Source organism: Neofelis nebulosa, chromosome 6, assembly GCF_028018385.1.
Source record: "Neofelis nebulosa isolate mNeoNeb1 chromosome 6, mNeoNeb1.pri, whole genome shotgun sequence".
Taxonomy (NCBI): domain Eukaryota; kingdom Metazoa; phylum Chordata; class Mammalia; order Carnivora; family Felidae; genus Neofelis; species Neofelis nebulosa.
In genome coordinates this window covers 127,327,415-127,344,069 of record NC_080787.1, presented here as the reverse complement: position 1 = coordinate 127,344,069, position 16,655 = coordinate 127,327,415, and the positions used below count along the sequence as shown (strand labels likewise).

The following is a 16,655-nucleotide window of genomic DNA, read 5'->3' as shown; positions in this document are numbered from 1 at the left end:
TTTTTTTTAATGTGGTATTCGTCTCAAAATAAACAAATAGACCAATGAGAAGAATAGAGATCCAGAAATAGACGCATACACATATGGTCAACAGATTTCCAAAAAAAAAAAGTGACCAAAGCAATTTCACGTGGACTGAAAATCTTTTCAACAAATAGAACAGAAATAAAGGACAGCTGCCTGAGATAAAGAATTAATCTCTACTTTTTCCTGATACCATCCATAAAAACCAACTTACAGTGTATTGTGGATTTAATTGTAAAAGGTAAAACGACAGAATTTCTAGAAAACATTTTCAACTTTGGAATACACAAAGATTTCTGAAGATGAGACACTAAAACACAACCATAAAGGAAAAGATTGAAAAAATAGACTTTCTCAAAATTACAAATTTTGCTCTTGCAGACATGATTGTAAAAACTAAAAGGCAAGCCACGAACTGGGAGAAAATATTTGCAACATACATATCTGATATCCACAATACATAAAGGACTCTTACAACCCAATAACAAGCAATAACCCAAAGGCCCATCAACAGAAGAATGGACAAATCAAATGTGGTAAATTCATATAACGGAATGTCAGGGAAACAGTGATCCATGAATATTTTCAACTTCTGGACAGTCTGTCTTCTTAAGCAAAGGAAAAAGGCACACCATAGAATGTCTCCTCTTCCTTGACTCATCTGCTCCTTACAATTGCAAGGGGGTTAGACCTGGAGCCATATGTTCTCATTCAGAAGATGATAAGACTTACCTCCTCCAGAGCCAAATGTTTGCGGTCCAAGGTAGGGACTTTCCCCTTTGCCTTCCTGAAAGAATCCATTTACTCTCCAAAGTATTTGTTAACCTTAGAGACAAAGAGTTTCTCTCCCTCTCTCAGAAAGACAGGACAGCAGCTAAGCAGTGTGTCGTCAATCTAAGCTTCCAGATTATAATAATATTGGGTTTCCTCTCCTGTAGTGCATGCACAGAACCCACCTAGCTCTCACCACGTCTCCCCAGAAGAGAGAGAGAGGAATGGAGCGAGGGAACAGACGCAGTTATTGCTGTAGTAATACTAATAACTCTGATCTCTGCCCTGGAAACCTGGTATTTGCTTTTGGCATAAAAATGAACAGACATTAACAACTTATCACAGAACACTCCTAGCAATTAAAAACAAAACAAAACAAAACAAAACAAAACAAAACAAAACAAAACTACTCATACATGGGACAACATGAATGAATCTCAAAGACATTATGTTGAACAAAAAAAGCCAGACACAGAAGAATACATACTGTATGCTTCTCCTAATAACAAGGTCAAGAACAGTCAAAACTAATCAGATGGTAATGAGAGTCAAAACAGTGAGTTCCTGTTGGGAGGTATATGAGAAGCAGCAGGAGGGAATCTTCTGGAGTGCTGAAAATACTCTAGATTTTGATCTCTGGTTAGTAACATGGTTGTGCATGTATGAAAAGTAAAGATTAGTGTGCTTTAAGCACCTTATTTTATGTGTATGATTTTAATTAAAAAAAAAAAACTTTAAAAAACAAACCCTCATCCAGTTGTGGGAATTAACAAGTGATTCTAAAATTTCCATGGAAGTACAAAGGGCAAAAAATAGGCAAGGTACTCAAATAAGAACAAAGTAGAGGGACTGAAAGGGAAAAAAATAAAATAATTAAAGTAGTGTAGGATTTGGCAAAATAATAGACAAAGAGACCAACTGAACAGAGTCTATAAACAGATGCATTAATGAATGACATTTAGTTTATGAAGAAGATGATGCTTTAGGGAAAGGATGATTTTTCAGTAAACGGTGCTGGGACAGTCAGACTCATATAAAAAATAAAATTTGAACCCCTAGTTTAAATCATATATAAAAATCAATTCGAGGCAGATCATAATTTTACATGTGAAAAATAAAGCAATAAAGCTTTCAGAAAAGAACTTAGAAGAATATCTTCATGATCTTAGGGCGGAATAACATTTTTTAAACAGGACACAAAAAACAATGACCATAAGAGAAATCATTGGTAAATTATACCATATTACATTTAAGGACTTTTATTACTCTGTTGAGAGAGTAAAAAAGCAAACCACAATAAGGGGAGAAATATTTATATAATATATAACTGCCAAAGGCTTAATATTCAGAATATGTAACAAATTTCTCCAAACAAAAATAACATAAAAGAGATGATATAAAAAAATAGGTAAGAAACAGGAGCAGATCCTTGACACAGAGTATATCCAAAATGGCTAATAAACTTATGAAAAAGTTCTCAATGTCATTTGCTGCTGATGGCAGTGTAAATTGTTATAACCACTTTGGAAAACAGGCTTGGCATTATTTACTTAAGCAGAAATCATGTCTGTCTTATGATTTGGTAATTACACTTCTGGGTATGTACCTGCCAGAAATATGTACACGTAGGCAAGAGACACAAATAAGAATGTTCCAGAAAAAAAAATGTTCCAAGAAGCACTATTGCCAATAGCTGCAAACTGGAAACAATTTAAATGTCATCAAAATAAAATGCATAAATAAATTATAGTATAGTTACATAATGGATAACTTTATAGTGTTGCACTAAAGCTACAGGCAGTAACAGATAATTCTCAGCATAATGTTGAGTAAGAGAAGCCAGATACAATGGAATGCACACTGAATTATTTTGGGGAGAAGAGAAGGGGTAAGAGGACAGCCCATGTAGAGTTACCATTGTTCTATTTCTTGACTTGGGTGATGCTTACCAACGTATTCCCTTAGTGATAACTCATTGAACTGTAACATCTATCTTGGTGCATTTTTCTGTATGTGTATTATACTTAACAACTACAAAAAATCTTAATGCGTGGACCACTTCTCAAAAATTTTTTTGAAAGAATTGGAGGAAGATCTGATGAGATAGGATTCCATAAGATTTTAACTATTTGCTATCATTTAGATTTGAGCAGACAGCATAATGTAAACATTGTCAGGGGTCCGAAATATCCACAGAGAACGGCAGAGTAGACTAAAAGGATTTCAGAAATCTCCTTAGTCCTGGATGCTTACTATCTCCCCCGGACTCTCTCCTTTCCTCCTTTCCCCCCAAAATGCCCTGCCCTCTAACCTTCAGCTTTACTTTTGGATTCTTAGTACGTTCTGGACCTGCCCCTGACCATATTTGAGTGTTCAAAAAATGGACATCTGTTTCCATTCACAATGTAGTTTACAATATGGAAATCACACCAATGCTGCATTTTCCATAAATTAGTAAGTATACATCTTCGTATGTGTGTTATTTTGCAGTTCACCTGGTAAATGTATTTGCTTTATTTTCTTAAGTGCAGAGGCATATAAGGAAGTCATTACAAACACAGACTTTGAAATTAGATTAACCAGGCTTCAGATCCCAGTTCTGTCATTTATTAAGTGAACAACCTGTCCAAGCATGTTTCCTCATTTTGTAATTCAGGGTAATGTGACTAACTCATAGCATTGTTGTAAGGTGGTAAGTGTAAAATTCTTAGCATACTACCTAGCTCAAGGTAAGAATTCAATAACTTCACCTAATGGTGCTGATAGAGCTGATGATGTATCATCCCTGGAAACTATTTAGGAGTTCAACTGGAATAGAAAAAGTTTGTATTTTTGTTTGTGGTATTAGCACTAGGGTTGAGGGAGCAGGGTATTGATTTATAGCTGTGCTGATCAGAAAGCCTAAAATCCCGTACATCAGGCTCCACAAAATTAAGATCTCGGTAGGTGGTAAATCATGGCAAGAAGGATTGTCATCTAGATATTTCTCCAGAGAAGACACACAGGTGGCCAAGAGACACATGAAGAGATGTTCAACATCATGCAACAGCAGAGAAATGCAAATCAAAACTACAGTGAGCTATCACCTCACACTGCCAGAGAGGCTAAAATCAAAAACACAGGAAGCAACAAGTGTTGGCGAGGACGTGGAGTAAAAGGAACCCTTGTGCACTGTTGGTGGGAATGCAAACTGGTGCAGCCACCGTGGAAGACAGTATGGAGCTTCCTCAAAAAAGTTAAAAATAGAACTACCCTACGATCCAGTAATCACACTACTGGGTATTTGTCCCCAAAATACAAAAACACTAATTCAAAGGGATACAAGCAGGGGCACCTGGGTGAGTCAGTTGATTAAGCGTCTGACTTCGGCTCAGGTCATGATCTCATGGTTCATGAGTTCAAGCCCCACATCGGGCTCTGTTCTGACAGCACAGAGCCTGGAGCCTGCTTCTGATTCTGTGTGTCCCTCTCTCTCTGCCCCTCCCCTGCTTACGCTCTGTCTCTGTTTCTCTCGTGTGCTCTCTCTCTCAAAAATAAACATTAAAAAAATTGAATTAAAAAAAGTATACATGGGCCTCTATGTTTATTAGCATTATTTACAATAGCCAAATTATGGAAGCAGTCCAAGTGTCCATTGATAGATTAATGGATGAAAAAAATGTGGCATACACACACACACACACACACACACACACACACATACACACACTGGAATATTTTTCAGCCATAAAAAAAAGAATGAAATCTTGCCATTTGCAACAACATGAATGGATCTAGAGGGTATAATGCTAAGCAAAATAAGTCAGTCAAAGACAAATGACATATGATTTCACCCATATGTGTAATTTAAGAAACAAGACAAATGAGTAAAGGAGAAAAGAAAGAGACAAACCAAGAAACAGACTCTTAACTATAGAGAACAAACTGATGGTTACCAAAGGGGAGGTGGGGGGGGGGGTGGGGGGGGTGGGGGGTGGGGATTAAAAGCACACCTACCATGATGAGCACTGAGTAATGCAATGAATTGTTGAATTACTATATTGTACACCTGAAACTAATATAACACTATATTAACTATACTGGGATTAAAATAAAAAACTTAATAAAAGAAATAAAGCACCAAAGGGAAAAAAAACCCAGAAAGGTTGTAATCTTCATGCGTAGAAGAAAATACCAGTTTGGATGTGTTGAGTCATTTCAAAAATCATCTGAAGGATGTACTAGGATTTATTTTGACTGGGAAGATTTCGACTGGGAGGGTACTGGACGGTCTCTTCCTGATTTTCACAGGGTGGGTAAGAGGGTAAGAATTTGAAAGTACAAAGGAAACTCCCTAAGTTGAGTTCCAGGTCATGGGTAAAAACAAAAGGAGTCATGACTACACTCTTTAATGCATGGGAAACATCAACTGAACACTCAGCGATTTTTTAGGTCACACTCATCATACAAAAACCACAGGCATCAACTGAGTGGTGAATTTGATAACAGGTAGGAAGCCAGTGAGATTCTGACACGCTGCTAAGTGCAAAGGGGAACCTGAGAAGGGCCAGAGGGAAGGCGGATGTACAGAAGGCTGTTGGTTCACAAACAAAGAGTAGCCCACTTATGAGGGGGAAGGACCCCTACCCATTTCCACTTCCTAGTGGAGAAACAATGAAGTGTTACTGCTCAAGATAAGAAGGGAAGGGCTAGTACCTTTCTGCATTAGCCCCTTTAGGGCCACAAATGATTCATATTTGAACAGAAATGCATACAAGTCCTAAACCTTAGATACCAAAAATCATTTGGCCCAAAATACTTTTGTGGCAAATATATGTCACATTAACTCACAAGACTTAAAATAAGGATGAAGCTATACTAATATAATTTGTGGATAATAAGAACAACAGCAACTCACAACAATGCTGATGATGTCCTGCTCACATGGAGTCCTTCCTAAAGTGTTCGGTCCTTCCTAAATCTTACTGAATCAGTAAGACCCAAGCCAGGAGATTAGAAACCACACCAGTTATTTTAACAGAAAAAAAACAAAAAACAAAAAACAAAAAACAAATGTGCTCTGTAGAATTGATGAAACAGATATTGGAGAACTGAAAATGTAAAAGGGGGGATTCTCAGACTGAGGCAGTGAAAGTAACTACAAAAGCAACTTCAGCACTCAGGGCAGAAAGAACAAAGGGAAGACGTGGGGGTTACATCCTGGAAAAGGAACCCCGGAAACTGGAGCTCTGGCTTCTGAGAATGGGCACCATCAGCCCATTGCTGGAATCTCTGTGGGGGCAGAACGAGGCTGATTCTGGGAGTGTGGAACCAGAAGCTCCTGCTGGGGTGAAGGGACATGGTGGGGCAGTGTGGACAAGAACAGCCAATAGGAAGCCCGGCCCCTTGGCTCCTCCCCTGGCTGCCAAGTATGCCTCCAGCGCCCCCTATTGGTGGAGCCTAAAGGACCTGGCTGACAAACGTTTATGTGGAGTCCCAGCTTCTGCACCACATGGCCGGAGTCCCAGCCAAAGGGACGATGTGACCTGGATTTTGTTAGCCTCTGTTTCCAAGTCTTTCGGGGAGAAGGAAGTAACATATTTAGAGAACTCTGAAAATCCTGGCCGACCTCTCACTTCCTCCCAGCAAAAAGACTTCTTTCTTTTCAATTACTTTAGATTCTTTTTTCTAGGATGGAGGTAGTTGATCAAAATTTAGGGATCTAATTTGGTACATCTGGGTACATCTCCCAGCCTTTACAACTTCCTCTTAAGGACCAGAGCTGAGACTGGCTCTCAGGTTTTCTTTATACTACTTCAACTATTTTAACGCATTCTTTTTTTTTTTTTTTTTTTTAATGTTTTATTTATTTATTTTCCAAGAGCGAGAGCAGGGGAAGGGTGGGGGTCGGGGTGCGGGTGCAGAGAGAGAATCCCAAGCAGGCCCCGCACTGTCAGCAGAGTCCGCAGGGTGTTCCATGTCACCAACCCTGAGATCAGGACCTGAGTGAAAATCCAGATTGTGAGGCTTAACGGACTGGGCCATCCCCGGCGCCCCTGCACACGTTTCTTAATTTCAACCCCCCACCATCCCGTTATGAAGAGCCTGGAACCTAGAACCCGGCCTGTGTGGACATCTGCAGGCCACTGCTGACAAGCCTGGAGACTTCATTCAAGCAGATACGTCGTCCTTCCCTTTCCTCTTCTGTACAATGGGACAGTACCTAGTTGCGGGTGGTGGGGACTGCGTGAAATCAAATACAGTGCATGGCAGAGTGCCTGGCGGGATGTTGAGAGATGAACGTCCATCTCATTCTTCCGGTACTGAACTCCGACAGTTCACAGTCAGAGGAGGGACAGTCAGGCCCGAACAGCAAAACCCCTCTTGCCTGCGCCGCCCTCTCTCTCTTCCCCGGAGTGAGGTCCTCCCTGCACCAGTGCCCTCGCTGGTTGGGGCCCTGGATGCTCGGTCAGGCTCTCGGCGCTGCGTGCCTGGGGACTGGAGATCGCGCTGGCGGCTGGGCTGGGGCGGGACGCGGGTGGGGCGCGGCCGCGGCACCGCCTCCCTGGGCGCCGGGCCACCGAGAGCGCCGCGCGCAGCCCGAGCGGTGGGTGCCGGGCGCCGACGGAGGCCGCGGCTCGAGGGGGCCGCGGGAGGCTGCGGGACGCCCGCGGGGATGTGACCCAGCCCCGCCGCCCATGTGGGCCCGCCGACCCCCGGCGAGGGCGGCGGCCAGAGGGGTCCAGGCGCCCGGGCGCGCGGCCCTGAGGCTGCTGCTGCCGCCGCTGCTGCTGTTCGCGGCCGCGCCGTCGGGATGCGCAGGTAGGTCGGTGGCGGCGGGGCCAGCCCCTTGCGGGACGCGGATGTTCCCGGGCCGGTACCGCAGACGGCGCAGCGCCGACCGGCTCGTCCGCCGGCCGGGTGTCGCGCTGGCTCGGCCTGGGGGTCTGCGCCGCGAGCCCCCGGAGAAACTCGCCGCAGCCCGCCGCGCGCCTGCTTCTGAGTCAAGTTTGCAGGACCGAGCGTTTCACACTTTCCATTGCGCGGGTGGCAGGGAGGCGGAGGAAGTGTGACAGTGGTGGCTCTGAGTGGAACCCACAGCTCGGAGCCTGCATTGGGCGCCAGTGACCCCGCGCAGCGCCCTCGCCCGCACGGACCTGCCGCCCTTTAACAGGGGTCAACCCCGGGGTCGGCGGTGACCACGGCGCTTTATACCGGACTCCCCGGAAGGGTCTGCTCGGAAAGAACAGGGTCTAGAAAGCGGCAGTGTTTCTAAAATAAGATCACTTCTCCTGAGTACGTCATTTTTTTCCCCCTTTGTGGTTAGGACCGTGTACAGGTAAGTGCTCTTTGATGTTTCGGAAATCACAAAACTTCTATGGTTGACATAAGGTAACCGAAATGTGTTTTGCTGTGTTTTTAAGTTTAAATTCTACCAAGTGGGATCCAGTAAGCCAGGATGATTCAGTAACCTGATTTCTTTCTTTCTTCTGCTTTTCTGATATATAAGAAAAAGATGTTTTTTTAAAGCAAGATATCTGGGATTTTTTTTTTTTTAATTAAAACCAGCAAAGCTTCCCAGAATACTGTACTTTGTAGAGACGTGGTTCAGGCTTTTAACTTTTACTGTTAACCCAGAGCTGAACAACAGTGAATGCAGAAAGTTGTCCGTGAAAAGTGCAGTGTTCTTAGTAGTCAAAGAAAAAGTTACGTGCAACACAGTTATTATGGAAGCAACCCAAGTGTCCATGGTAGATGAATGGATAAAGGTGTGATGCACACATACATACACCACACATGGGAATATTACTCAGACATTAAAAAGAATGGGATCTAGGGGCTCCTGGGTGGCTCAGCAGGTTAAGCGTTGGACTTCAGCTCAGGTCCTAATCTTATGGGTCACGAGTTCAAGTCCCTCATTGGGCTCTGTGCTGACAGCTCAGAGCCTGGAGCCTGCTTCCAATTCTGTGTCTCCCTCTCTCTCTCTGCCCCTCACCCACTTGTGCTCTCTCTCACTCTCTCTCACGCTCTCTCTCTCTCTCTCTCTCTCTCTCACACACACTCAAAAAAAATGAAGAATTTTATTTATTTATTTTATTTCTCAAAAATAAATAAAAACATAGAAAATTTTAAAAAATAGGATCTTGCCCTTTGCAACAACATGAGTGGACCTAGAGAGTATTAACACTAAGTGAAAGAAGTCAGGCAGAGAAAGACACATACCGTAGGATTTAACTATGTGTGGAATCTAAAAAATAAAACAAATGAGGAAACAAACGAAAAGCAGAAACAGACTCATAAATAGTGAGACCAAACTGATGGTTGCCAGAGGGAGGGGGGCTGGGAAATGGGCAAAATGGGTGAAGGGGAGGGGGAGATACAGTCTTCCAGTTATGGAATGAATACATCACAGGGATAAAAGGTACCACACAGGGAATAGAGTCAGTGGTATTGTAATAACACTGTAGAGTGATAGCGGATATACATGTGAGCATAGCATAACTATAGACTTGTGGGGTCACTATGTGTACACCTGCAACTAATGTAACATTGTGTGTCAACTGCGCTTCAGTAAACATGCAAGAAGTTCAATACAGTTCCAAAACGTAATATTTTTCAACAATAGATTTTATACCCCCAAGCGTTTCTTGTCTAAATCCTAAATTTATCAAAAATTATGGTTATTTTTTAAAATTATGGTTAGTTTATTTTGTGTTTATAAATTTATTTATAATATATTATCATATGATTTTGTATTGTATTATTTTCTAGTTATTTCCTACATAGGTTCAACGGGATGAGACTGCTCCTGACTTATACCAATATTGAGGCTCAAACTAACAGATAGGAATTTGTTTGTTTCTGTAATCAAAGACGGACATAAAGTGTGCTCCATAATTGGGTTGGGGACTTACAACAGAAGGCAGTAAATATTCTCGGCTTGACAAAGCCCAGGTGAAACTCTTCTCTGATCCACGAGACCCAGGTGCTATTTTCTTCTGGGTCCTCAGGTACCCTAAGGACCGCTGGAAAAAGCAGGTTAGAAGCTACTTAGATACTATACCTACCTCTTAATAGCAAGTGACCTCTATCCTGATGGATCAACCATAATATCCACCAAACAATGTGAGCTTTCTAAGGTTGGATGACATTGCCACTCTTGGGCAGGTGAATACTTTAAGTTTTTGAACTTTTTAGCACAAAAATTCACCCAACTCAGGCTTTGGGTCAGACTGTATAATACCAAACACTCAGAGTGAGAGAAAAAAAATCAACACTCTGGGAAAATAGTTATATTTAATTTCAGGTAAGCTTTTAATGGAATTCAGAACATCTGTGATGCAAGCGTGACACACGCTCAGTTTCACTCTCTAAACTCTCCAGGGACAGAAGTTTCACCAGGAAGTTTATTCCTGTACGTTTCAAACTCTGCCCTGGCAGCCCATTCCCATACTTATTCTTCAGTGAACATAAAGAACTGTAGTCAGCATTATATAAAAAGCATTCAAAGCCAGTAAGAGAGAGCAGGAGAAAATAACTTCCCAAGGTCCCGTATCCCCTCTCCTCAAGCCCTTCAGGGGCATCCATTGCTGTAGAATGATTTGGGGTTTTGTTTTGTTTTTTTTTTTTAATTTTTTAATGTTTATTTATTTTTGAGATAGTGGGTGAGCAGGGGAGAGGCCAAAAGAAAGAGACACACAGAATCCAAAGCAAGCTCCAGGCTCCAAGCTGTCAACACAGAGCCTGACGCGGGGCTCAAACCCATGAACCCGGAGATCATGACCTGAGCCACAGTTGGACGCTTAACCAACTGAGCCACCCAGGTGCCCCGATTGCTGTAGAATAATTCTGACCTCCCCCACAATGTTTTTTGTGGACCACTCCTCCCAGATTCTCAGCCTTACCTCACACCGCTTACTTCCTGCTCTGCTGGCCTTTTTCCAGTTTCTAGAACAAAGCCAAACCACTTTTCATCTCAGAGAAATGAGATACTTGTAGTTCCCTCTGCTAGAGTGCTCCTACCCACTCTAGCCCCAGCTAACTGCTTGCTCACACTTGGCATCTCACCTCCAATATGCCTTCATCAAGGAGATCTCCCCAAAATCCCCGAAGAAAGAAAAAAAATATGGAGTTTATTATGTCTGTGAACAAGTGAGCCTAACTTTAGTTTTGGAGCTTTTGGATTACAGTCTAAATATTACTACTACGCCTATCTATGCTTATTAGACTAATATACTATAATTAGCACGGTGAAGGTATTTGTTGAAGTGTCTCTTCTCTGATATCAACACAGCAGCATTTGGGTATTCTGTTTCATGAGAAGCTATTTGTACACACACAGACGATTCCGGCGAACTAACAAAATTCCCTTCATTATTTTTTTTTAGCTTTTCCTTTTGAAATAATTTGAGGCTTACAAAAAAAGTTCCAGAAACAGAAGAGTTTCCATAAATCCCTTACCCAGTTTCTCCCGAGTTTAGCATCTTACATAACCATTGTACAATGTTCGGAACCCGGACATTAACTTTGGCATAATAAATTCACTGAACCATAGACCGTGCTCACGTTTCAACAATGTTTCCATTAAGGCTCTTTTTCTGTTCCAGAATCCCGCTTTACATTTAGCTGTCATTGTCCCCTTTGTGTCCTCCAATCTATAACAGTTCCTCATGCCCGTGACACTTTGGAGTGCCATCTTTTCCTTAACATGTCCCTCCATTTGGGTTCATCTGATGTCTCTTCATGTTTACAGTGAGGTTATTCCTCTGGAGCAAATTGTGTTGTCTTTCTCAGCGCGTCATAGCCAAGGATTTATGATATCGATGTCTTCTTGGTGGTGGTGTTGACCTTGATCACTTGGTTAAGGTGGTGTCTGCAGGGATTCTCACTGCGGTTACTGTTACGTTGGAGCAGACATGAGGTAATTTCTTGTATCTTTGCATGGCTTCCACACTTATCAGCTGAGGCTCATCCCCAGCCTGTCTGGAGAAAATCATGTGCCTCAGATCCAAGCATGTAGCTGTAGACATCATCAGCCTCAGTCTTCAAAATGTGTGCACCCAGTGCCTATAACTATGTATTGATCTTCCTGTAGAATAAATTCAAGAAAGGCAGTATTCACACTCCAGAGAATAAGTAAAGAGATTTGTTACCTCTGGCAGGTGGTGTGGTATAGGAACGAGGGGGTAGGGATGAGGGGGGAGTGACAGTTCTGAGTGTAACTTTTCGTATAGCTCTGGATGTCAGAGCCATGGGTAGGACATACATTTTCCATTGAAACATACACTCTGGACAAAGGAATAGGTAGATGGAATTATTAGTATTATAAAGTAAATACGTTAGCATAAGCATTTCAACATAAAACATTATGCTATTTTTATAACATTTTATTTTATTTATTTTTAATTTTAAGGTTTCTTTATTTTGAGAGAGAGAGCACGCACAAGCAGATGAGGGGCAGAGAGAAGGAGAGACAGAATCCCAAGCAGGCTCCACACCATCAGCACAGAGCCCAGTGTGGGGTTCAAACTCACAAACTATGAGATTATGACCTGAGCTGAGATCAAGAGTCCGATGCTTAGCCAACTACGCCACCCAGGTGCCCCTATTTTAATATTTTAAATAAATAAAACTGCATATCTGTGTGTTGCCTTTGCTAGTGCTTGGCATAGTACTTTTCATAAAATACTACTCAGTAAATTTGCCTTTTTTGCTTAAAAGCACCTTTCGTTACATACATGTTATTTTTAAAATGATTTTCTATTTGCATCTTTTTCTTCTTTGCACAGCTTTACCAGGTATTACTGACATATTCACTTCCATGATTATTTTAAAAAAAGAAAAAGACATCTTAGAATCAGCTGCAGCTTAATGTAGCATGTATTTTAACGAGTCAAAGCATTTTATCCATCTTATTAACATAACACTCATGCTATGATTGTGATATTCTGACAGCATTCTTACTTGTTCTCGGTCCACATTTATGATTATCTGACACAAATGCTGATACCAGAAAAATGAATTAAATCACTATAACCAATTCCAGGATGTGTCAATTACTTATAAAATTGGAGGACAAGAAAACTTTAGGAAAAAATTGCTGGCTGGAGACATTAAAATTAAATCCTTCCTCTGCTTTAGCTTCAGAATTCCTTTGGGTATAGAAACCTGGGGTGACAGGACATTCAAGTCCCATCCAGCTGCTTCTCCAGTGAATCTCCTTGGTGGCATTACTTCCAGGTCATTGCCTGTCTGCTATTTAAGTACCTGTCATTATGGGCAACTCACTGCATGGCACCCAAGACGGGATGTGCTGTCATCGCAGACTTCCTACCGTGAAAATGTTCTTCCATATAATGAGCTAAGTTCTTAATCTCTTTGACCTTCACCCATTCCTGGTGCTCCCTGTATGCTGCTAAGGCCATGCGGGACGAGCTGAGCAGGTAACAGGATGTAGCCATCTGTGTCTTCTTTCCTCTCCGCTAACCACCTTCCCCGTTATGTCATGCCAGCCTCTCTCTCCTGGTCTTTCTAGTATGTGTGTGTTCCAGTTTGTCTGCAAGCTCCCAGGCTGCCTCCGCGTAGATCGTGTGATGACATGGCTGGTCTACTATATTCAAAGCCCTACACCTGGCGTGTTTGTTCTTAAATAACTCAGCTTCAGGTTCTTGGTGAACACAGGGTTCCTGATGCCTATAAGGTGCCCTCGTTTTCTCTGTTCTCCTCTCCTAGGAGACACAGACTCTGACCCCTCATGTAAACTCAGACTTTCATATGAAGACAATCTCACTTTGCAAAAGTGGTTTCCTTTCTGTTGGCTTCTCAGAGTATAGAGGATGGAAATATGGCGTAACGTTTCATCTAGAGCTTGTGAGGTCTGTGATGGGGGTCTTTGGATACCTTTTCCCGGAGAAAATTTTTGCTGATTATCTATTCGACTCTGGTTCTGTTTTTTTGCCTGTGATGGTCACCGCGTTACACATTGAGCCACAAAACGGCTTCCACACAGATACACGCTGCTTTCCCAAATGCCAGCTTTACGTCCAGTCACAGAGAAAGAGCATAATTTTTCGTGTACAGATTTGTCAGTAAATTGTCCTTATACTTCCAGATTGTCAACATGTATACTATTCATTCAGCCTTCTCAAAGTTCCAGCCCATACAGTTACATTTGTATTTTGGTGATATGAGGGTTTTTTTGGTAACTGCATCGTCCTAGTTAAAGCATTTGTTTCCATCATTTCCCCCATTTAAATTATCTCCTACGTCAGTCCCCTCATCTTTACTTTCTAGAGGTTTGGCAGCCCTTAAGGAATTTATCATTCTCTTCAATAAGCATCGTGTTCATTTTTGAGGAACGATAGAAGCGAGCAAATGACACCTCCTAGATTAGTTTTCTAAGGCCGCCATAACAAAATACTACCAATTGGTGGCCTAAAATAATGTAAATTTATTATCTCATGTTTCTGGAAGTTAGAAGTCTGAAATCAAGATATGGGCAGCTCTCCTTCTGAGAGCCGTGAGGGAACATCTGTTCCAGACCCCTCTCCTAGCCTCTGGTGGTTGCTGGCCATCTTTGGCCTTCCTTGGCTTGTTGAACATCCTTCCAATTCTCTGCCTTCATATGGCACTCTCCCTGTCTCTTCACATAATCTTCTCTCTTTGTGTCCAAACTTCCCCTTTTTATAAGGATGCCAGCCATATTGGATTAGGGCCGACCCTAATGACCTCTTTCTAACTGATCATCTCTACAAGGACCCTATACCTAATTACAGTTACTTTATGAGGTACTGGGGGTTAGGATTTCAACATACTTCTTTTGGGAGGCACAATTGAATTCATACCCTCACAGGCTCACAGGGCAGTGAGCACAGGCTCATAGGGCAGGATCCATGAGCTTGGCTTCTAAGGTGGAGAAAAGCGACCTTTTCATCCCCATGCATCGGCTCTCCTCTTCAACATGGCCACTGCCGAAGGACAACTTTCCTGGGAGCGTCATGCCTGGAAGCCTCCCCTGAGAATGCTGAAGGCAGAGACGAGGTCTTCTCTTGTATGTTCCATAACATGAACATAAGAGAGAGCCACTATCTTGTAATATACACAAATGTTGAATTTTTATTTTGTAAACCTAAAACAAAGATAATGTTATAGGTCAATTATACCTCAATAAAAATAAAAAGGGAAAGCCATCAATAGGTATGTAATAAAGACAGTGAAGTTTAAATTTCTTCAGCAGAGGGGCTCACTCTCCTGAGATCTCTACCTCCGGCTTCTCTGAGGGGCACTTCAACTACAAAATCCTCACCCTTGATCCAACAAGGACCATTTTCCTATTTCAGGTTAACTATCCATCTAATTCCAAGCCAGCCCTCCTCCTCCAATTTTGATTAAAATATATGTGTTTCAAAAGGCCCACTAAATTATCTACTAAATGCTCTACTTTGTTATTAAAAATTAGCTCCTAATTTCTAAGTGCAAAATAGAATATTGCATTCAGCTCAGGAGCAAATAACTTAGGGGGATAAGGTAGCTGAGGTGATCAGATTTAATGAAGAAGAATTACCTTAACAGCCCATGCATCCATTTGGAGTTTCCAGGAGTTAATATATAACTTAACACACTGTGATTTTTAAATAATTTTCTTTTGAACACTTGTTATTCATGCAATGTCATTCATTCATATATATCGGGAAGAGGTCTAGACACTGAGGTGAGCAAGAAAACAAGGTCTCTTTCTTCACAGAGCTTTCGGTCTCAGACAGGTAATTACATCAAGGTATAAATGCCAGGGGCATCTGGGTGGCTCAGTCTGTTAAGCATCCAACTCTTGGTTTTGGCACAGGTCACGATCTTGAGGTTTGTGAGTTTGAGCCCTGCATCAGGCTCTGTGCTGACGGTGCAGAGCCTGCTGGGGATTCTCTCTCTCCCTCTCTCTCTGCCCCTCCTGTTCCCTCTCTCTTTCAAAATAAATAAATAAGCCTAAAGAAAGTAAAGTATAAATGCCAGAATTGAGAAGACCAAGCTCTTTACAAGCACAGGGGTGCCTGGGTGGCTCAATGGGTTAAGCGTCTGACTCTTGATTTCGGCCTAGGCAGTGATCTCACGGTTTGTGAGTTCAAGCCCCTCTTCAGGCTCTGTGCCAACAGCATGGAGCCTGATTGGGATTCATTCTCTCTCTCTCTCTCTCTCTCTCTCTCTCTCTCTCTCCCTCTGTCTCTGTCTCTGTCTCTCTCTCAAAAAAAAAAAAAAAAAACTTTAAAAAAAAAAGCACAGAACAAGGTAACCAATTGAGTCTAGAAGTCAGGCAGGGCTTCCAATAAAAAGGGTCCTTTAAACTGAGATTTACAAGAGTTGCTGGTGTGTGTATATATACATACATATATATGTATGTATACATACATACATATATATGTATGTATATGTGTACATAAAATTTTATATATATCAATTCGCATTTGCCCTACTTGAGAAAAGATACATTAGAAAAGCAATGAGATTTCAAAGTAAATGTCTTAGTATGAACAAATACTTCAAACACTTTTAGGGGCCCTTGGGTGGCTGTGAGTTGGGCATCTGACTTTGGCTCAGGTCATGATCTCACAGTTCATGAGTTCAAGCCCCGCATCAGACTCTGTGCTGATGGCTCAGAGCCTGGAGACTGCTTCAAATTCTATATCTCCTGCTCTCTCTGCCTCCCCCACTCATGCTGTGTCTCTGTCTCTCTCAAAAATAAATAAACATTTAAAAAAAATTTTTTTAATGCTTTTAGGAAAAACAAAATTCAATAAATAGTTCTAGGTAGGCTGGCATCCATATTATATAAAATAATATCATTCAATATAAATTAAGGTCTTTTTCATTTAAAATTTTAGCAGGAAAAT

The 16,655-nt window shown here is 41.8% G+C and overlaps 1 protein-coding gene across 5 annotated transcripts in view; it reads left to right on the top strand.

Annotated features, from left to right (window-relative positions):
• The first annotated feature begins 7,359 nt into the window (after positions 1-7,359).
• Positions 7,360-16,655, top strand: part of IL20RA (interleukin 20 receptor subunit alpha) — a 36,353-nt gene continuing 27,057 nt past the window's right edge. The window contains exon 1 of one of the 5 annotated variants that reach the window (XM_058735410.1): positions 7,360-7,596. In XM_058735410.1, the coding sequence (XP_058591393.1) occupies positions 7,473-7,596 (124 nt within the window). In that variant the 5' untranslated portion in view covers positions 7,360-7,472. Of the gene's footprint in view, positions 7,597-7,839; positions 8,114-12,219; positions 12,374-16,655 lie in introns of those variants that run through there. The other 4 variants (XM_058735411.1, XM_058735409.1, XM_058735407.1 and 1 more) reach the window with 4 other exon arrangements.